Source organism: Hemicordylus capensis, chromosome 2 (assembly GCF_027244095.1).
Source record: "Hemicordylus capensis ecotype Gifberg chromosome 2, rHemCap1.1.pri, whole genome shotgun sequence".
Taxonomy (NCBI): domain Eukaryota; kingdom Metazoa; phylum Chordata; class Lepidosauria; order Squamata; family Cordylidae; genus Hemicordylus; species Hemicordylus capensis.
This window is the reverse complement of record NC_069658.1, coordinates 422,536,833-422,558,388: the sequence shown is the minus strand read 5'-3', so window position 1 is coordinate 422,558,388 and position 21,556 is coordinate 422,536,833. Positions and strand designations below refer to the sequence as shown.

General features: G+C 48.9%; 1 protein-coding gene across 1 annotated transcript in view; it reads left to right on the top strand.

The window, feature by feature from the left end:
- The window catches only part of LOC128344036 (serine protease 56-like), a 60,860-nt gene extending 44,301 nt beyond the window's left edge, over positions 1-16,559 (top strand). Inside the window, exons 6-8 of the mRNA XM_053293470.1 lie at positions 9,405-9,835; positions 11,044-11,189; positions 15,122-16,559. Of these exons, the coding sequence (XP_053149445.1) occupies positions 9,405-9,835; positions 11,044-11,189; positions 15,122-15,367 (823 nt within the window). The 3' untranslated portion in view covers positions 15,368-16,559. The remainder of the gene's footprint in view (positions 1-9,404; positions 9,836-11,043; positions 11,190-15,121) is intronic.
- The last annotated feature ends 4,997 nt before the right edge of the window (positions 16,560-21,556 follow it).

The following is a 21,556-nucleotide window of genomic DNA, read 5'->3' as shown; positions in this document are numbered from 1 at the left end:
GCTGGTTTGCCGCCAAGGGAGTTGCGCATCAGAGCGGAGCGTGGGCTCGCGGTTTCGCTGCCCGCCAAGAAGAACCCGCGGAGGCTGCTGTGCCCCGAGGCTGTGCTTCATCGCTGCTCCCACGGAGAATGCTAGCAGGAGAGTGCCAGGGATGCGGCAGGGCGTTGGGGGGCACAGAGCAGCCCCCCAAACACTTCGGCAGCTGCCTGCGAGCAGGAGGGGCTCTTGGCGGGCAGGGAAGCAGCGAGCCCACCTTCCTCTCCACTCGCAGGCAGCAGCCCGGCTCACCGCGCAGGGCAACAAGAGCAGCCACCCTCTGCTGCTCCCCCCCCCGGGCTGTTCCTGCGATCCTCGCTGAAGCAGGACCTTCCAGGCAAAGCGAAGAAGACCGCTAATAAGAACCTCTGCGGGGAGGAGGGCTGGGAAGGGCCGGCAGGCAGGCAGGCGGGTCCCCCTTGTCAGGGTGGCAGCAGCAGCAGAAGCCCGCGGCCACCACTTTCTCCCGGGAGTCCCGCCATGCCCAAGGGGCGCGGGGAGAGGAGGCCAACATCTGGCCTCGCTCGGCCACAAGACAGAACACAGAGAGGGCAGAAGCCGCGCGTGGCAGGACCGTTTGCGCGCCCTCAGGCACGTGGCCCAGAGCGAGCCCCGCCCCCTGGCCGAGAAAGGGCGGGAGCGAGAGAGCCGGTCGCTTCCCTCCAAGGACGACGATGCGGCCCCCTTTTCTCCCCGCAGCAGCAGCACCGCCACCACCAGCCGCCACCCCCTTGGCGCTGCTCCTGCTGCTGTTCTGCAAAGTTCTGGCCCCACTGATTCCTGGTCCCGAAGACGGTGAGCCCAGGTTGCTTCCTCCCTGCCCCCCCCCCACCGCTCTGCGGCCCCTCCCGTGTGTGTTGAGTGGTTTGAGCCGGCGGAAAGCGTCGAGCGAGGCTGGGCCGAGGAGAAGCGAACAGCTAGCAGGATTAAACGCCTTCGGGCGTGGTGCGCCTGCGCATCTTGCGGCCCGAGATAAGCGCCTTCGGGCGTGGTGCGCCTGCGCATCATGCGGCCCGAGATAAGCGCCTTCGGGCGTGGTGCGCCTACGCACCTTGGCGGGGAGCGGCCGTGCAGGAGCGTGGCAGAGGGAGCGCGCGTTTCGCAAGACCAGGGGACAGAGGTCCGTCTAGGCCAGGAGGGTCGCACGCGTAGTGGAAAGCTCCTGGTTCCTTTCCCTCCCGCCCCCAAGTTTTATTCACCTCACGGGCCGGAAGGGCTGTCACTGCGAGCGCAGCGGGGCAGAGCGGGCTTCTGCGCAATGTGGTCCAAAAGGGAATGATGAATCCGCGGAGCGCAGCCCGCCCGCCTGCTTTGTTGTTCCTCTGCGGCCGGGTCAACCCTCAGTTCAGCTCACAGGACATGAATCTGCTGTCAAGATGGTGCTGTGTAGGGCGCGCAGGCAAAGGCGCCGCTACTCTCCTTCGCTTGAGGGCAAACAGTTTTATGGCTGTTTTTAAATTGTTGCATTGTTTTAACTTTTGTATGTGTTTTAATTGTTCTTATGTTAACCACCCAGAGACGAAAGTTTGGGCGGTATAGAAGTTAAACAAATAAACAGGCTCTGGGGCTCAAGCTGGCCTGGAAGCGGCTGCACCCCCACTTGGAGGTGGTGTTTCAATGGCGCCGCCCTCCAGGAAGCAACTGTTCCTGTCGCTCCTCCGATTTGTCCACCACGGAGGTGACTAATAGGGCCACTACGATCTCGCAAAGTAGGCGGCCACGTAGGCAGTGTCTGACTGAAGGTGCTGGCTGTCACCACGGGTGTAGCTATAACTGAGCGGTTACAGCCCCCAGCTCCAGACCCCTCCAGCTCCTGCTACTCACAACTATCCTACTCCATTGTCGCACGTGATGAGTGATGTAGTCGCAAGTTCAGAAGTGCAGGCGTGCGCTCTATGACAGCCCCCATAGTCATGTCCACCCCAACAGCCACACCCCCCACTTAAATGCAATAATTTGGGGAGTTCTCTTACAGAGAGTCAAGAATATGCAATCCTATACCACTTATTTGGGAATAAGCCCCATTGAATTTAATAGACATGCATAGGATTAATTAAGTACTTAAATTGTGCTGTAATTTTAGTACTTAATTAAGAGAGAAAGTACATGTGTGGCTTGCTAACTGGTTGAAAGACAAAGGCCACTGCAGCTGAGGATGAAATCATACACCATGTATGATTTCATAGACCTCTATAAATCAAAAAGTTAGGATATTAACCTTGAAGCATGCACCAAATCATTCGGTGTGTAATATATAACAAGTTGTAGTAAGAACTAATCTGCCTACTTTTCTTCCACTATCTGGAAGAAACTAACTGGACTAAATTTGGTTCATATCGGTTAGGTGGTCCACAAGTTAGACCTCTTGAGCCTCAAACGTTTACATGTCCACCATCTTGAATTGGGGTGAATGACATTATCACAGACTACGCCATTGAGGTGTCCCTATGTGTCTCTACAGCTGTAGCAAATTTGGATCAAATCGGTTAGGCGGTTCACAAGTTAGCCCACTTGAGCCTCAAATGTTTACACAACCACCAACTTGAACTGGGGTGGGTGACATCTTCATAAACTACGCCTTTGAGGTGTCCATGTGTGTCACTCACTGCAGCTGTACCTAATTTGGTTCAATTCAGTTAGACAGGTGTTGCAAGTGGATGGAGGGGGGCACACACATGGAATGCTGGCTGATCTCATAAGCCTACTGGAAAGTAGGCTAAAATGCTCATACTTATTTGAAAGAACTTCTGGTAGTGTGTGTGTGTGAGAGAGAGATATAGAGGTGTATAGGGATTCAGACTTGCATAATCTCAGTCTATCGGAAAGTGCTTTATATGGCTATGCCAAGCTGATATGTTCAGAACTATCACTGGTGTTGCTCAATGCCAGCTGTGCTTTATGGGACCCTTGTAGACATGGCCACTCACTAGCATTACTGTGTTTTGGTTTCTAGAATGTGGAACAAGGCCTCTTATGGATGAAAAAGTGACAGAGACTCGGATTGTAGGTGGACACGACGCTCAGCTTGGGGCTTGGCCATGGCAAATTAGTCTTCAGGCTTTTGACTTCAGCATGGGATATCATCATATATGTGGTGGATCTCTAATTAATAACAACACAGTGCTGACAGCAGCACACTGTGTTATGGAACGGCTGTATGTATACTTCTGTTTTTAATCTTTCTGTCCGTTTTCAATGTTCTGAAAGTGTATTGATCAAATCTTGAAAGCTATATAAATATGTAGAGATTTGCAATGACATCTGGTAGTGGATGCCCCCTCGCTATGAAGAGTGTTTTTATTTTGGGCTTCAGCCATCTAGAGCAGCCAGAGCTCATTGATGGGAAGGAATATTTCAGCAGGGCAGGTGTGGAGAAAAGGGACACACACACCCTTTACCACTCTCCCTGCTGTGCAAGCATCTCCCCATTTGGAGCATGTGCAATGGTTGACTCAGGTGAACTGCCTCCCTTACAGGAGATTTTCATCAGATTGTTGGGATGTCCTCCTCCCTGCTGAGAGAATAAACAGAAAAAAGAGATCTGTGTTCACAGTTCATGTGCCTTTGTGACCTCAGAAGTCGGTAGACCAGTGTCCTCCTTTTTCCTGAGCATTCCTGAGCATTTAGCATAGGTTCCTGTAAGCTAAAAACAATGGAAGGGAAACCCAAGGAGGAGATATGGAGGAAGCAGGGGCCAAGGGAACCTGAGGCGGGTCTTTAGTTTGTTTGAATGTCTTGTTGGAGGTGGGTTGCACTGATCCACTTGGAAGTAATTGGACTGTCTTGGATGGGGCTGCAGTTCCCCTGAAACATTAAATACACCCTTTGGAACAAATTGGGGGACATTCTGGATCCAGAATTCTTTCTGGATGTTCAAGTAGCAGCTGTGGCCAAGGTTGCCTGTGCCCAGCTTTGGTTGGTGTGTAAAGGTAAAGTGTGCCATCAAGTCGATTTTGACTCCTGGCTCCCACAGAGCCCTGTGGTTTTCTTTGGTAGAATATAGGAGTGGTTTACCATTGCCTCCTCCCACGCAGTGTGAGATGATGCCTTTCAGCATCTTCCTATATTGCTGCTGCCCGAATGAGGTGTTTCCATAGTCTGGGAAACATACCAGCTGGGCTTTGAACCAGCAACTTTCTGCTTGTTAGTCAAGCATTTCCCCTGGTGTGTAGAGTTGCCATATATGAGCTTCCCAATTCTGGTAACCTAATTTGCATATGCAAATATTTTGCATATTGTGCAAAATATTATTATTATTATTACTGTTTACATTTATATCCTGCTCCTCCTCCAAGGAGCCCAGAGCAGTGTACTACATACTTAGGTTTCTCTTCACAACAACCCTGTGAAGTAGTTTAGGCTGAGAGAGAAGTGACTGGCCTAGAGTCACCCAGCAAGTATCATGGTTGAATGGGGATTTGAACTTGGGTCTCCCCAGTCCTTGTCCAGCACTCTAACCACTATACTACGCTGATGCGCTGATTACCTGGGTCTGCTTTGGACACCAACCACCAACATTTGGAGAAGGATCTTTTACCTCACAATTTCAGGCAGCATTTAAACACCTAGATTCTATATCCCAACACTTTCTAATATCTTCTTTGTCTATAACTTTGTCTATTTAGCTGTGTGAAATACTGTCACACCTCCCCCCCCAAAAAAACCCTTCCAATATTTGAAGATGCTATTTATTGGTTAAGATTTGTTTGTTAAGATACCCCAGCTTATGCTGAGGAGCAGTGCTGAGTGCATTAATGATAACCACTAAATTCTACACTACAGAACTAGCACTAGGAATCATCAACAACAAATATCTATATACCGCTCTTCAACAAAGGTTTCCAAAGTGGTTTACATAGATAAGTAATAAATAAATATGATGGATCCATGCCCCAAAGGGCTCATAGTCTACACAGAAACATAAGGCAGATACCAGCAACAATCACTGGAGGTACTGTGCCGGGGGGTGGATAGGGCCAGTTACTCTCCCCCTGCTAAATAAAAGAATCACCATATTAGAAAGTTGCCTCTTTGTCCAGTTAGCAATCAAGATTTGCAGGGTTCTTGAGCCTTGTCATCATTTATACCCTGAGACCAGTATATAAAATGTAACTCAAAACACTAAAACAATTTTGAGTTAAAATACTTTAATGTAGGCAACTTATTGCATAACTGTGAAAAGTGTTCTTAATGCTGTCTCTTTTATGCTGAAATAAATGCAACCATCAGCAAACAGAGAGCAAACTTCTCTATCAGAGAGCAAACCTTCTTTTCCCCTGTCCTGCAGTGGAGGCAGGGGAGAGAGAATTCATGGCAGCTTACAGCAAAATAAAACATACACACACAAATACATAAAAAACTAAATTAAGGAGTAATAGGAACAATAGAACAAAAAAACTCCACACTGAACTTTTCAATTATACACACGTACCTGTGAGGAAGTCTCATTAAAACCAATTGAGCTCCTGAGTAGGCGTTCATAGAATTGCTCTATAAAGCCAAGTCACAGATAGACACTTGGTACTTATTCACATGATAAAGATTTATACCAAAAGAAAAGAAGCCTCCAGGCATTTCCTACATAAAACAAAGACAACATTCATCAGGGGACTTACCAGCAGTGCTCTACACAGCTCTCAGCCAGGCTCAAATGGTCTCTGGACGTTTTTGTGGCATAATCCAGCTTCTAGAAGGGCTCGAGCATAGCGCTTTTCTGAAAATGAAAGCTGGGAATCTGGGCAAGTATACAGAATCCATTCTGTATCATCTGCACTGGCTTAGCGTCTGTAATATTTTTTCTGGAGCTTGGAGCACCTTTTATCAGTTTGGCTGAAATGCCAAATGTGTCCTTACCTGGGTGGAGATAGCTTGGCCACAGTTACCCATTCTTTGGTAACCTCCTGCTTAGATTATTGCAATGCATTATACATGGAGCTGCCATTGAAAATAGTCTGGAAACTCAGGTGGTACAAAAATGGGGCTGCAAGATTATTAACTGGGCCTGGGTATTTTGATCATACCACACCAGTGCTTTGTCGGCTGCATTGGCTCCCAGTCCACTTCTGGGGCCAATTCAAAGTGCTGCTTTTAACCTTTAAAGCCTTAAATTGCTTGGGACCGGGTTACCTGAGAGAACATCTTGCCCCATATGTCCCCACTCAGACCTTAAGCTCTTCGGAGGTCCTGCTCCCAGTGCCCCTGCCAAGCAAGATGAGGCAGGTGGCTGCTAAGGAGAAGGCCTTTTCAGTGGTGGGACCTCATTTATGGAATAGCCTCCCCAGTGAGGCTCACCTGGCGCCATCACTTTATTCTTTTAGATGCCAGGTGAAGACCTTTCTGTTCACTCAGGCTTTTTAACATGTATTTGAGCAGAATAGGAAATTAATGGTGGGAGTTGGGGTGCAGAGGTGCCGCGCGGGTAGGACGTACTGGGAATATGTCCTGTTGCCCTGTGGGCCAGTCCGAGCCTGAGAGCCTCTCTGTCTCTGTCCTGGAATCTTGGCAACATAAAGTTAATACGGAAGTATGCCGCTAAATGTTAGCAATGCTACCTACAGGATTTGTCATCCCCAGAGTTTTTGTTTTCAATTTCTTACAAATATATATGTACAAGTGTTTTCAAGCCCGTTTAAATAACGGGCGCTAGTAGGGGAGAGTTCCGCCGCTCGCCTTCCTTTCCCACCCACCCAGCAGGCTCCCTCCTCCTTCTTTCCCTCCCTCCCTGCCCTTCTTCCGGAGTCTGGGTGCTGCTGCTGCCACCGCCGCCTGAGGGGAGCCGATGGGGAAGGGAGGAGGGAGCCCGCGCTGCCCAGCGGGTGGCGGCTGAGGAGGGCAAGGCGGGACTATGGAGGCAGGCAGAGAGGGCTGGGCCAAGTACTGGTTCTGCGGCCCGCCGCTGGCCTCCGCAGCTGCTGCTTGTCTCTCAGTCCCGGGCTGCTCGGCCCGCAGCAGCCCCCGGCGAGCCGCCCACCGCCGCCTCTGCCTCCAAGCGGCTGCCGGAGCCGCTTCTGTCCTCCCCGCGGCTGGGCAGAGTCGCCGCCGCCTCTGCCTTCCAGCGGCTGTCTCAGCCGCATCTGCCGCCCGTGGGTGGTCTCGTCCCGCCGCCGCCTCTGCCTCCAAGCGGCTGCCCGAGCCGCTTCTGTCCTCTCCGCAGCCGGGCAGAGTCAGGAACATGGCCGCCTGGTACTTGTCTCCGTGCCTACGTCGGCCATACTGGGCATGCGCTCTGCGCATGCCCAGAACGGCCGACGCAGGCACGGACACACGCCTTGGTGTCCACGGACGGACACCAAGGTTTTTATTAGAGAGGATATATACTCGGACTAGGGATAAACTTATTTTGTGGCTTGTATAGCAGGTGCTTTCCTTAACTTTTTCTTGTGTGGAAGAAAGGCCTGGTACTGGACAATTCTCATGCTGGCCAGGGTTGTATCTTATATTGGCCTGGATTTGGACAATTTTTACCTCAGCTACTCTAATCTATCCCTGCTGGCTAAATAAGTAATAATCTGCAGTACTGTTTGTGCATACATGATTAAGCAGGCAAAATACTCAAGTAGTCCTTGCTCCTTATTTTCACCCTTTTATTTATTTATTTTACATTTTATATCCCGCTCTTCCTCCAAGGAGCTCAGACTTATGCACTACATACTTGAGTTTCTCCTCACAACAACCCTGTGAAGTAGGTTAGGCTGAGAGAGAAGTGACTGGCCCAGAGTCACACAGCAAGTATCATGGTTGAATGGGGATTTGAACTCGGGTCTCCCCAGTTCTAGTCCAGCACTCTAACCATTACACCATGCTGACTATCTTAAAAATAGTCCCTACCTATGCCTGTAAATTTGACTCAATTAAGTCAAAATAATCATACTGAAAATTAAATTGAACATTATACTGCATTAAGGAATTAAAATGTACTGCATTTTTGCCCTGGATTCTACAGGCACTGCATGTTTTGCACTCAATACATTGCCATCCCCTAAGGCCTTCACATTTGCTGTCAACTCCAGAACAATTTAAAACATAATGGAAGTCCTATAAAAAGGCAATACTTATAGATGAGGTTTATTTCATGCTCTAGAAAACCAGAAGCTCTCTGACATTTCATAGTAGAGCAGCATCAGTGCTGACTATTCTCAAAGTTCACTTTTCTTCCCTCTCAGTGACACCAGAGCACTGATCCCTCTAACAGGGATTCCCAGATGCTGTTCACTACAGAATTCTCAGCTGCAGTTGCATTTGGCTGGGGATTCTGGGAGCTGTAGTCAACAACATCTGAGAATCTCAGTTAGAGGTTTGCTTACTTTTGGAAATGATTCTTTCCCCCCTCACTCTTCCCCACTCAGTCAGTCACAGCCACCAGCTGAATCACAGGCACAGAGTGATTTTATGCCTGATATCTCCCCATTTCACATACCCCATTGCCCCATATATGCATCCATCCCCCAACATTTTTGCTTACTTTCTGAAATTCTTTCTCCCCTCTTCTTCACTCAATCACAGCCACCAGCAGAATCACACACAGAGAGTGATTTTATGCCTGATATCTCCCAATTTCTGAGAGAGTCACTTCTCTCTCAGTCTAACCTACTTTACAGGATTGTTGTGTGGAGAAACTTAAGTACGTAGTACACCGCTCTGGGCTCCTTGGAGCAAGAGCAAGAGCAGGATATAAAATGTAAAATAAATAAATAAAATTTCACCCCCCCAAGAATTTCAGAAAGTAAGCAAAAATGGAGGAGGATGCATGCATATGGGGCCCCATTGCCTCATATGCTTGCATCCCCCTCCATTTTTGCTTACTTTCTGAAATTCTTTCTCCCCTCTTCTCCACTCAGTCACAGCCACCAGCAGAATCACAGACAGACTGATTACCCATTTCACAGAACATCCCCCATATGCATGCACCCCACCCCCCTCCATTTTTGCTTACTGATTGAAATATGAATGATTGAAAGGATGCATTGCTTACTGTTTTGAAATGGATGAGACTGTGTGTGCGTGTGCTCTTGCTCCCCATGTCTCCTTTCTCCTCACTCTGACCTGAAGATCCTCACTCACATGACTGAGGTGAAGAGTGAGTCTGTGCACGCACAGAGTGAGAGAGCAAGCGAGGAGGAGCAGGAAGGTAGTAGTGGGAGGAGACCGCCTCTTTCTAATGTTTTGATTAGTAAGGAGAGGGACCAGGTTCCCAATCCCAGCACCTGGGAGACATGACTGGAGGCTGAAATCCTTTATTTCTGCAGTTAATAATAGCAGCGATTGAGCAACTTAAGCAACTACCTTGACTTGACTCAGAGGAGGGCAGCAAGGAGAATGAATGAAAGCAAGCCCACTGCCCTGATTCACTCAATGGACTCTCTGAGCAGCACAGCAGCAACCTGCCTGGATGCAGAGATTCCCTGCCCTCTGCAAGAGAGAGAGAGTCAGGTGCTGGTGAAACGGAGGAAGGAGCGGGCCGGGGCTCAGGCAGGCTGGCGGAGGCGCCGCTCACATTCTCAGAAGCAGGGCGCACGCACACACAGTCGCACACACAGGCTGCTGTGCTCTGCAAGAGAGGAAGGCGCTGCGCGCTGGCTCGGCTGCTGGTTCAACGGAGGCAGGAGGGGGGCTGGGGGCGCTCAGGCAGGCTGGTGGAGGCGCCGCTCGCACTCTCAGAAAGCAGCAGGGCGCACGCACACACAGGCTGCGCCCTGCAAGAGAGGAAGGCGCTGCGCGCTGGTACAACCAAACGGCAGCAAGCAGGCTGAAGGTGGAGGCGCCGGAGCTGCTCACACTCTTGGAAGGCAGGGCGCACCAGGCAAGATTCCCTGGTGGCTGGCTGCGCCTTGCAAGAGAAGAAGGCGCTGCTGGGAGCTGCCAGGACAACAGAGGCAGGGAGGGGGCTGCCGCTCACAGCTCACACTCTCTCGGAGAAAGCAGCAGGGCATGCGCACACACAGAGGCAAGATTTCCTGGTGTCTGCGCCCTTCAAGAGAGAGGCAGGCGCTGTGGAGACGGGAGGGCGCTCATACTCAGAGGGCCTCAGGGCGCATCGGGTAAATGCCTTCCTGCCGGGCAGGCCAGTCCGAGCCTGTGCAGGGCTCTTTTGGGGAAACGAGAGTACACTAAAGTTCTCCCCTGTGCTATGTGGCGTGTTCTCTCATACTCAGGCAGCTCTCCACAGCATGCACATGTGCTGCAGGAGTGCTGCCACTAGGTAAGGATATCATTCATTGATCCCAGAAGTTTCTGTACTGTAAATACTTCTGGAATAGATGCTGTGTAACATTACACATAGCTTTAGAAACAGTTTTATGTGTTAAATGGATCTTGCGCTTATAATCTTTTCTGGGCACTGAAGGTTTTAAGAGAGCTCCTTCCAGCCACTTTTTGGAAGCAATCAAGAATAGCAGAAGTATCATCAGATATAGCCACTCTGTTCACTGTGGTTTGAAGTTCAGTTTTCCTGCTGGGTTCATTACTGAGTAGGCATGAGCAAACCATGCAGATTTCTTGCTTTTCAAAGTACCCCCCCCCCCCGGCTTTAATCTCGCCGAATGAGAGACATGGAGCAAATACAATTCTTGCGCCAAGGAATTCCTTATGAAATTTTGAAAGCCTGTAGTATTTTAAGTACTTTGTTAGTCCTCAAAGGAAATAAAAATCATGTCCTCAGGCAGTCCAAATTCTGCCATAAGAAAAGCTAGATGATGCAAGCTGCATACATAACTGCTAGCCCTTAACAATTTTTTTGCACAGTATATGCTGTTGTTGCTTGGTCTTAATCCCAGAACCTCCAAAAAAATTGATTCACCACCTCTTTGGCTTCCAAGAGCCTGCCTTTTAGTCAGGCATTCTCCATATATCTTCATAGCAGCTAATGCACCTTTTCTAGTTACTGTAGGTTTAGGAGAATTGTACAGACTGAAAGGTTGCCAAACTCAGCATTTTTGCTAGTTGGCTTGTATATCAGAGAACCTTAACAAGCCTAAGCATATTTCTAGCACTCTGTTGTTTTCATTATAGGTCTACACAAACATATATTACAGGAAGCTCAAGTGGACATATTCCCACTAGACATCTGTAATCAAGCTGACTGGTATGGAGGATTGTTCATAACCCAGAATATGGTTTGTGCTGGTACTGAAAGTGGAATTATCAGTGGCTGCCAGGTAAACCAGAAATAATTCTGCTTTGACACATATTGCTGAATCATATCGTTTCATTACTTCTAAGCTAAACTGTTATCCACTTGCATTATAAAGTAGCTGCAAGGTATTTAGTAAATTTGAGAAAGGCATATTATTTCACATTACTATGAAAGAATGTATATTAGTAATGTCACAGGAAAAGTCAAGTAATAACATTCAAATTTATCTTCTTCATTCAATACTTACAAAAACATTTAATATCCAATAGGTGCTGGTGTACAAAACCAGAAAACACAATTCCATAAGTACATACTAAACAGCCATTTTTAATTTTATCCTATATAGTGGAGTAAATTCTGACCATGGGCACTAGCGTAACTATTCAAATAACTGCTTTCCCAGCTATGCTCTTTGAGACCATAGTTATCTCCACCTGGTACACATCAGATCTCAAAGTATGGCCACTCACCAGTTATATTTTGGTAAAAAACCACCCCAAATTGTATTGACTGTTTCCAGTGGGGTAGTCTCCATCCCAGCCCAATATTGAGTTTCATGGGAGGAAAGCTACCCCACACTGCATGGACTTTCTCCATTGGAGTAATTTATGTCTCAGCCCAGTGTTAATCATTATGGGGTAGGAAATAAAGTTCTATTCCTCTTTGGAAAGTTATGTTCCATTTCCCTTATAAGTAGGGATGTGCGAGCCAGCTTGATTCAAACTGTGTTTTGAATTGAACCGGCCGTTCGTCTGGTCCACGTTTGTACTAGACTGGCTCCAGTTTGAACTGGACTGATTTGGACTGGTTTGGGGGGTCTACTGGTAAAGGGAAATCTGGTGAGGATTTCCCTTTACCTGTAAAAGGGCAGGGTGCTTTTCTAGGGCTAGAGGGGTCGGGGGAGTCAGGTGTACTTACAAAAAGGATCAGTGGTGGTGGCTGTAGAGTGGCAACTCCCCACAATCCTGCTGGCCTCCCCTTGGGTAGCCCGGAGTGCTGGCAGCCTGGTTCGGTCCATCTTTGGCCCGATTTCAGCCTCTGTGCACCTGTGGAGGCCATTTTAGTGATCTGTATGCATGCGTGGAGGCTATTTGCATGATCACACAAATTGTGTGATCACACTAATGGCCTCTGTGCGTGCTTGGAGACTGGAACTAGGCTGGAGAATGTCCAAACCAGGCTGCCGCTGGCCCAGGCTAGCCTGAGTCGCCACTGTTACCCCCCCCCCCAAATCCTCACCGGATTCCCCTTTACCAGTAGACCTTGAACTGGTTCGGCAAACAATTCAATCTATGTAACTGGGCTGAAGGGAAGGGAAGAACGAACTGGGGCTGAAGGGAAGGGGACAACGAACTGTGGCTGAAGGGAGGGAGAGAGACAGGGAGAACTACGGGCGCAGATGTTCTGCGCCAGGTCAGCTAGTATTAGTATATAAGTTTACCTATTGTTTCTAAACTTTGAATATAGAAAAGAGTCAGTTTTTCCCTGAATAAACCCTTGTAGGGTTGGTATCGATGTCGAGCCAGTTTGTCATTGAACCGGACTGGCTTGAGGGCTTGCCCTTGAGCCAGACTGGGCCTGATTCAGCTTGACCTTAAGCCGAACCGCACGAGCTGGCTCAGAGCTGATTCAAGGGTTCTAAGTAAAAAAATTAATAATATTTTTAAAAACTCAACTGGCCTCCAGGGTGTGCTGCAACGGCCACACGGGGAGGGGGTGTCTCAGAAAGTTCCTCCTCCCACCACCAGCCTCGCCCCGGTCTTCTTTGGGCCATTTTGGGGCCATTTCGGCCCTCTCCCAGCTTACAGCAACCATTTTGAAGGCCACTGTGCATGCACACGGGTTATTTGTATGCCCAGGCATGTATGCCTTTGGAGACACCACCCCCCGGAAACACAGCAGCAACCCCCGGAGGCTGTGTGAGTTGTTATTATTTTTTACTTAGAATCCCGAACAGGCTCGAACTCTAGCTGAGTCAGGGTTCTAGTTCAGGGCACAAAATCAAACATGCCTGGTCTTGTTTGAGTCTGGTCCGGAACCGAACCTAACCAATTTGTGCACACCCCTACCCTTGTATTTCAGGCTTTTTTTTTCCCTTTTTTTTTGCTTGCTTGCTTTAGATCATAAATGCTCTTTTGGAACTTACACACAAGTCCCTCCTTATCAGGTTCCCTGAACCCTGGTGGTTACTCCATGTAAATGTCCTCCTTAATATCACCATGTGAAATGCAGCTTTCACATTTAAATGGTCTATGTACATTTTCCTTGCTGCTGCAATACAGAGCAGCATTCTTATAGAAGAATGTTTTACTACTGGGGGAAAAGTTTCCTCATAATCCTCACCATATTTCTGAGAATATCCTTTAGCTCCTAGCCTTGCGTCTCCTTTTGCTTCATGCCTCACTTTGAAAACCCACTTGCACCCTACAGTTTTTCTTCCCATAGGCAGCTCTGTAAGTATCCAAGTATTATTTTTATGTAGAGATTGGATCTCTTCTGCAACATTTCTCCAATAGCAAGCTTGAACAGATGGCATTTTATCAATATCCTCCCATGTACTAGGCTCTTACACATTTTCTTCTCTAGTCATATATGAGAGTCTTTTTGCTGGAACACCTATGTTGATTCTTGCTGAGCACCTTATCTCTGACCAAGCCTTAATGTTTTCATTTTGCTATGAATAGTTAGTTGACACATGTTTTTTTCTGGTTCATACTTCTTTTGCATCTGAATGCTTTAAATGGTTTAATATATGGTACTTCATCAGCATTTGGTTTGTCTTTTTCATCAAAATACACCACATGACACATTTTTATGGTTTCTTTGGCAAGATCAAGTATTCTATACCCTTTACATCCTGGTGCATAGCCAATTACTATCCATTCCTCACATCTGCAGTTCAATTTGGTTCTTTTAGACTTTGGCACATAGGCATATGCTTTTGAGCCCAAAACTCTAATGCAACTCACACACCCCCAGGCACTTTTTCACCTAATTCATCATGTCACTGAAAGCGGGAAAACAAAGCAGGGACAACAGAGAAAGCCCTGATGATGAAAATGGTGCCCAGCTTCAGTCTGGGAGGAGGAAGGAGAAACAAGTGGCGCTCTGGGGCGTAGCCAGCCTGCCGACGGCCCGTGTGCAGCCGCGGCGGGCGCCCCTGCTAGCCCCGCCCCTGCATCTGATGTCAGATTCAGGGGATAGCCACGCCCCTGCAACTGACATCAGATGTGGGGGGCGTGGTCTGGCCGTTCGGGAGCCTGAGTTGCAGTTTAACTGCTGAAGGGGCCACGCAGCCCTTCAGGGAAGAGCCGCTCCTTCAGGGAAGAGCCGCTCCTGGGCTATGTTGCGAAGGCAGCACCAGTCTTTTAGCTCCTGACGGGGCCGCGCGGCCCCTTCAGGAGCTTGTTAGGCTGGTTTGCAGCGCGCAGCCAGGAGCGACTCTTCCCTGCCTTTGCAGGGAAGAGGCGCTCCTGGCTGGCGCTGCAAATGCAGCGCCAACCTGAGTTTAGCTCCCGAAGGGGCTGCACAGCCCCCACTCGGGAGCTAAACTACCACCCCCACGTCTGACGTATTGAATGTAACCAATGAGACTATTCTGGATTAATCAGTTCTACTTGGCAGTAGGAGTTTATGATACAGGATCAAGGTTAAATATATATGTAGACAAATGGGGAAGTGTAGCCCTCAGGAGCATATTACTGGCAGCCAAATAGCAAAGAGAAGTAAAAATAACTCCCCCTCCACACACTCAGCAATGCTCTGGCACAGTTCTGATGCAGCCTCTTGTGAGGTAGCTCCTCGTTCACTTTACTAACACTGTGGAATATGTCGGCTAATATTTTCTTTTGATTATTCATGAAAGCAACCTCAGACTTACTCCATCTCTCTGCATGTTCGATCTTCAAATTACCATGAGCAACTGTCAAATTATCTTTTATCTTTATATTCCAGGGAGACAGCGGTGGGCCTCTGATGTGCTATTTCCCAGATGCCACCAAGTATTATGTGGCGGGAGTCACCAGTTTTGGCGCTGACAACTGTTCCCAAGCAAGACATCCAACTGTCTTCACACGTACAGCTAATTACAGAGACTGGATAGAGTCACATCTTGCCTTTAACAAAAAGAATGCTGTAAGCATTTCATATCTTTTTATGTTTTTGAATATAGATTGGGTAGCCTTGCATCTTGTTGTATGAAGAGGAAAAATCTTCCATTGTATGAAAACTTTCTTACCTTGCTTTTAAAACGTATTTTCCTGTTTTGAACAAATACCCGCAACAAAATTTATTATTTTAGCAAATAGTGTTGAGGGCATTCTCACAACACAAGCTGCTTGGGTTACCTCAGGCAACTTGTGTCGTCTGGAGCACCGGGAGCCCCCTGCTCTCAGCTGCTCCAGTCTAGGAAAGACCATCTTTTCTACTTGGTATTTTATCAAGGTAGAATGAACTGTGGGTTTGTTCTACCTTGGCAATTGCCACCAGTAGATGGCTTCCCCACAGCCCACTGCCATTTTGGTCTGCAAGCTGGGGGAAGGAATGGCTGTGCCAAATGCAGCGGCTGCTCTGTTGAGAGCAGCTGCTGCGCTGCTGGTGCAGGGCACACTGGGATGCAGGACGTCTTCCTCCCGCTCTCAGTTCTGACGTTCGCCATGCCTCCACTCATGTGGGCATGCAGCAGAGGCCAAGACAGCTGCCACTCATCTGCAGGGGAAGGCAGGGAACCTCCTCCTCCAGCCCTCCTGGTCATTCTTCTATAAGTACAAAAGCCAGTGTTCAGTTACATGTATGTGTTTTACAGATTATAAATTACCTGATGCTAAGCTTACTCTCCAGCAGGCTGATCAAACACGGTTTAAGGCCAGTAATTTAGCATATGACAGAAATGTTTTTCCTCCAGCAAGACCAATTATTATTCTAAGCATAGTGGCTGACATACCATGCAGTGAATTTGAAACATTAAGAGTTGATGACCACCCACTCTGCTCACATGTGTAACCACTGTTGAAGCTGCTGCAGAACAGAGCAGCTCTGCTCCAACTTAAAGTTGCACAAACATAGTTCTGCAACCCAATGCCCATTATTTCCAATGGGTGTCGATTGTGCAAATGTATTTGCACAACTTTAAGTAGGAGCAGTTCTGTTCTGTTTCACTACAGCCCCATGGCAGCTACACATACACAGCAGTGTGGTCGAGTGCTCCACCACCCCATTTCACTGTGCAGTATCTGAGCTAGCTTCCCAAATATGCAATTTCTGTTTCTAAGATATAGCAAAACAATGTACACAAAAAATGCTAAATGTTGCCATATTATTCCTGATTTTTCAAATAAAAGATGTTTTATAGCTGAATACAGATGTTATTTATAAATATACACAGTTTCTTGAACCCTTCAGTCTGTTTCTTCTAGAGAAAATGTGTAAAGGCATATAAATAAGAATTTTTCAGGCATTAGTCATATTTATATGGAGCTCCATAGTGTTTGGACTTTATACGAATTGGAAACTTTTATTTTAATTATTCAGTTCTCTAGCAGCAATAAAACACAGCATAAGTTTTATGTTAGAGGAGTGTGTGCTGGAAGAGAAAGGAGACATCATACAAGCACTGGACTTGTTCATGCAGTGCCAAGTCTCTGGACCAACACACATTGCTGGTCACACTCTCAATTTGGTTTTTTGCTCTGATTAGGAAGGTGTTCCATGGGTGGGGACTCCTGTGATTTCCCCATTGTCATGGACAGACCACCATTTGGTTAAGGTTGGACCCACAGCCACAACCCTCCTCCACAGGGTTGAGGGACCTATTACGATGGTCCACCCCAAAAAGCTATTGTATCCCATAGGATTCCAAGAAGCCTTAGAAGGTTTTAAGGTTGGTTCTGCCAGCGATTCTGTTGATGCCCTGGTTCAGACTTGGAATAATGAACTTACTAGGGCAATAGACAAGGTTGTTCCTAAGTGCCCTCTCCGACCCGCTTCTAAATTAGCCCCTTGGTATACAGAAGAGCTACAAGGGCTGAAGTGGCAAGGTAGATGGCTTGAATGCAAACGGAGAAAGACTCAGCTTGAAAGTAGAGTGAGCCGTGATCCCAGTTGGCAGTGGTAGCCGTTGTGCCTTGTAAGCCAGCTTGATGCAAGACTTGATCCAGTTCACCAAGGTGGCCTTAGAGACCTTCTGCCCTAATGGTGGGTTCTGAAAGGACACAAAAAGGGAGTCTGACTGCCTCCAGTCATTGGTTCGTTTGAGGTAAGCCTTGATCACCTGGCACACGTCCAAATTGTGCCAGAGCTTTTCCTTATGGTGCTGGGGGTTGGGGCAGAAGGAGGGAAGGACTATGTCCTGAGATCGGTGGAAAACAGATTGACCTTAGGCAGGAAGGTGGGGTCAGGTTTCAGCACGACTGAGTCCGGCTGAAAAATACACAGCTCCTTGCACACCAACAGCGCTCCCAATTCAGAAACTCTGTGTGCGGACATGATGGCCGTCAGGAAAAGGACCTTGTATGAGAGGAGTTTGATTGGGATGGACGCCAACGGTTCAAACGGCAGCTGGGTCAGTGCGTTCAAGACCTTGTTGAGGCTCCAAGAGGGAAAACATTGGACAGGAGGGGGGACCAGGTTAGAGGCACCCCTCAGGAAACACGGAATACGTGGGTGAAAGGACTGAGAGCCCAAATAACAGAGATCCAGAACAGAGGCCAGGATGGAGACTTGGCATTTCAGCGTACTGGGTCTTAGACGGAGCTCCATCCCTCTTGAAGGATGGCCAGCACCTCTGGGACTCCCTAGGATCAGGGATCTTAATTATGCCTTTGGGACCACCTGAAAAAGGCCGCCCATGTGGCTTAGTAGATCCTCTGAGTGGACGGTCAGTGGGAGGAGAGGATGGTATTCTGTACCTGAGAGGAGTATCCTGCTACAGTCAGCTTCTTGTGCTCAACCTCCAGATGCAGAGATGGAACCAGCCTGGGTCTGGGTGGATGATTGGACCCTGAGACAGAAGGTCCCAGCGGAGCGGTAGATGCAAAGGTGGGCAGACCTTCAGGTTGATCAGGTCCGGGAACCAAGGTCGTCTGGACCAGCGAGGAGCTACTAGAATGAGCTTGGCGTGCTCTAGGCACAATTTTGTGATTACCTTCGGAAGGATGGTTGCCGGAGGGAACGTGTAGAAGAGACCTGGTGGCCATCGGGTTGCAAGGGTGTCCGTGTCCTCCGCTCAGTGACTGAGGAACAGCAAGAAGCGTGGTAGCAGCGTGTTGGTCTCAGTGGCGAATAGGTCCACTGTCAGGCGGCCCAACTGACTGGCGATCTGTTTGAAGGTCACTGGATGAAGCACCCATTCTACGGGATCTACCTATTGGCGACTGAGCCAATCCGCCTGGGTATTGTCTATGCCGCTGAGATGTTCTGCCAGTATTGACACCAGATGTGTCTCCACCCAAACGAAGAGGTGCGTTGCTTCCTTCATCAATGCTCTGGATCGAATGCCGACCTGACGGTTGATGTGGGCCTTAGTTGTGACATTGTCTGTGCAAAGCAGCACATGCCTGCCTGCCAGAAGGTGATGAAAGTGGAGTAGAGCCTTCCTGGCTGCGCTCTTTGCCTCTTCTTTGGACCACAGGCTCTGGGCCAAGTGCCCCTGAAAGACTGCTTCCATCCCGAGAGGCTTGAATCTGTAGTGATGACAGTCCAATGAGGAACTACCAGGGGGAAGCCCTGGTTGAGGGCTAGAGATAGCCACCAACAGAAGGACTCCTTGAATTGGCGAGTGAGGCACACTGGCACTTGGGTCCCTGCCATGATCTGGTACTGAAAGGGGAGCAGAAGCCACTGGAGCGGACGAGCATGTAACCTTGCCCAAGGTGTGCAGTCCATACAGGCTGTCATCGATCCCAGGACTTGGGACAGGAGAATCAGGTCTGCGGAGAGAGCCTGACAGAGTGGTTGGATGAGAGTGGCCAGCTTGGCTTTCCTCTCTGGCGGCAGGGAGACTAGCGCTGGAACCGTGTTGAAAACTGCTCCTAGATGCTGTAGAGACTGTTGCGTGAAGATGACTCTTTTCAGTGTTGACAATGAAGCCGTGGTCGTTCAGGCACCAGAGGGCCTGAAGGACATGTGAATGGGCAAGATGGAAGGATGGGGCCTGGACCAGAAGGTCGTCTAAATACAGGTATATGCATATCCCCTGTAGGCGGAGATGCGCCATGACGATCACCATGACCTTCGTGAACACTCTCGTTGTTGAGGAGAGCCCAAAGGCGAGAGCCCTGTACTGAAAATGTTGATTGTTGTAAGTGAAAAGGAGGAACCACCTGTGATCTAGAAGGATGAGAATATGGATGTATGCCTCCGAGAAATCTATGGATACCAGGAAGTCCCAGGAAGTCGTTGGGAGAACCGCCTCTTAATGGAACGAAGGGACTCCATCTTGAATTTTTTCTTCCTGAGGAACCTGTTTAGCCACTTGAGGTCTAACACTGCCCTCCAAGAGCCGTTCTTTGGGGGGAACCAGAAACAAGAGCGAATAAACGCCTGAGCATATTCGTGTCGAGGGTATGGGCTCGATGGCGTGGATCTCCAGAAGATGACGAATCGCCTGATTCATTCAGTCGTGCTTGTCCGCCCTCTTGGAGCGCGGGTGACCATGTAACTGTCGGCGGGGTTGGGGTGGGGGTTGAGGAACAGAAAATCTATGGAGTAACCGCAGGAAATGGTGTCCAACACCCATTGGTCCTGTGTGGTGGACATTCAGGTCAGGGCAAAGTGCGTGGGCCTGCCCTCTATAGGGTAGGAGTCATTGTCTCTTGTTGTGGTGGGGGAGTAGGATTGAAGGATCTAGCACCCTGGTTCTTGAATGTTCCCCTGTGATGAAGCCTCCACTTGGGCCTGCCTGACCCCCTGAAGTTTTAGGGTCTGTAGTCACCAGACCTGAAGGACTGGTCCCTATGGAACTGCCGCTGGGGGTGAAAGGATGAGGAGGCAGGATGAAAGGACCTCCTGGACTCCCTTCACATGTATGGCATTGCTTTCTTATCCCTTGTCTCAATAAGGACTGGGTCTTAGGACAGCTCAAATAGATTAGATCCTACATAGGGATATGCTGTGAGCGTGACCTTAGATTTGGGGTCCACCTGCCAACTCCTCAGCCAGAGGAATCTGTGCACCGCCACCCCTGAGGCCAGAGCCTTGGATGCCTGCTGGATGCAATCTAGGCTGGAATCTGCCATAAAGGCGCTGCCTTAGCCATCTTATTAATGCCTTAAGTTTGATGTTCTTAGACCAATGCCGCCAGCTCTTTAGCCCACAGAATGGAGGCCCTGGTGAAGATAGAATTAGCAGATGTCGCCCTTACCACAGTGACCAAGGCCTCATGCACCTTCTTTAATAGTAGGTCTGCCTTCCTGTCCTCTACGGACTTCAATTGTTCTTGCCCTTCAGTGGGCAGAAACAATACAGGGGGCGACTAGAAGAGAGGCAGCCTCCTGAGAGAAGGCGTAATGCTTCCTAGGGTAACTACTAATGGGTACATGAGGCTGGCTGCTGCCATTCCACCCACATGACCTGCTTAAATAAATCAGGGAAAGGGACTGATGACTGAGGAGCGGATGAAGTGGGAAAAACGTTCTGATCCAAGTCTGAAGCCTGCATGGCAGCCGAAGGAGCCACATCATTTATTGTCCTCTAAGCCTTTGAAAGTAATACCTCAAAATCAATAGAGGAGAATAAGTGTGCTGAAATAGGAGCCAAAGGAGCAGAGTCCTCAGAAAGTTCTTCCTCTTCTCTCTCAAGGTCAACAGGAGTAAGCAGGTTAGGAAAAGTTGGGAGACTCCTGGTTCGCTTGGCTGGAATCAGAATCTGGTCTGAGAGGGACCATGTTAGGAGGAGGTAGCACCGGTAAGACTGCATAGGAGGAGGGAAGGCGGGCTGTGCAGGGATGGGTGGGAAAGGATGAGAGGGCAAGGCTGGGTCTGGAGGAGGGAGGGCAAGAGCCCTAGGCCATGGGTGCTTGGGAGGCACAGCAGCGGGCTGAGTGCTATTCTTCCCAATGGGAAGAGTGCCATTTGCACCCAAATTGCTGGCCTCTCGGGACCAATCTGCCCTGCTTATGCAGGGGAATGGCCTCCTGCCCGGGGCTGGAATCAGGCAAGGAGGAAGAGATCTGCCTGCAGAGCCTAAGGGGTGCAACAGGAATGTCTGGCAAACGGGACTGTGTTAAAAGCGGGACATTCCCTTGCAAAAAACTTTCAACCACCCAGTCACATTAGGGGGGAAGGGGGCTGCTGGCCCCATGGGAGGGGGAAAGGCACTACCTGCTGGCAAGGAGTCGGGAGGTTCATGTGCATCCGCCGGCAGCAATGGGCGGGCAACATCCCACGGGGCCAG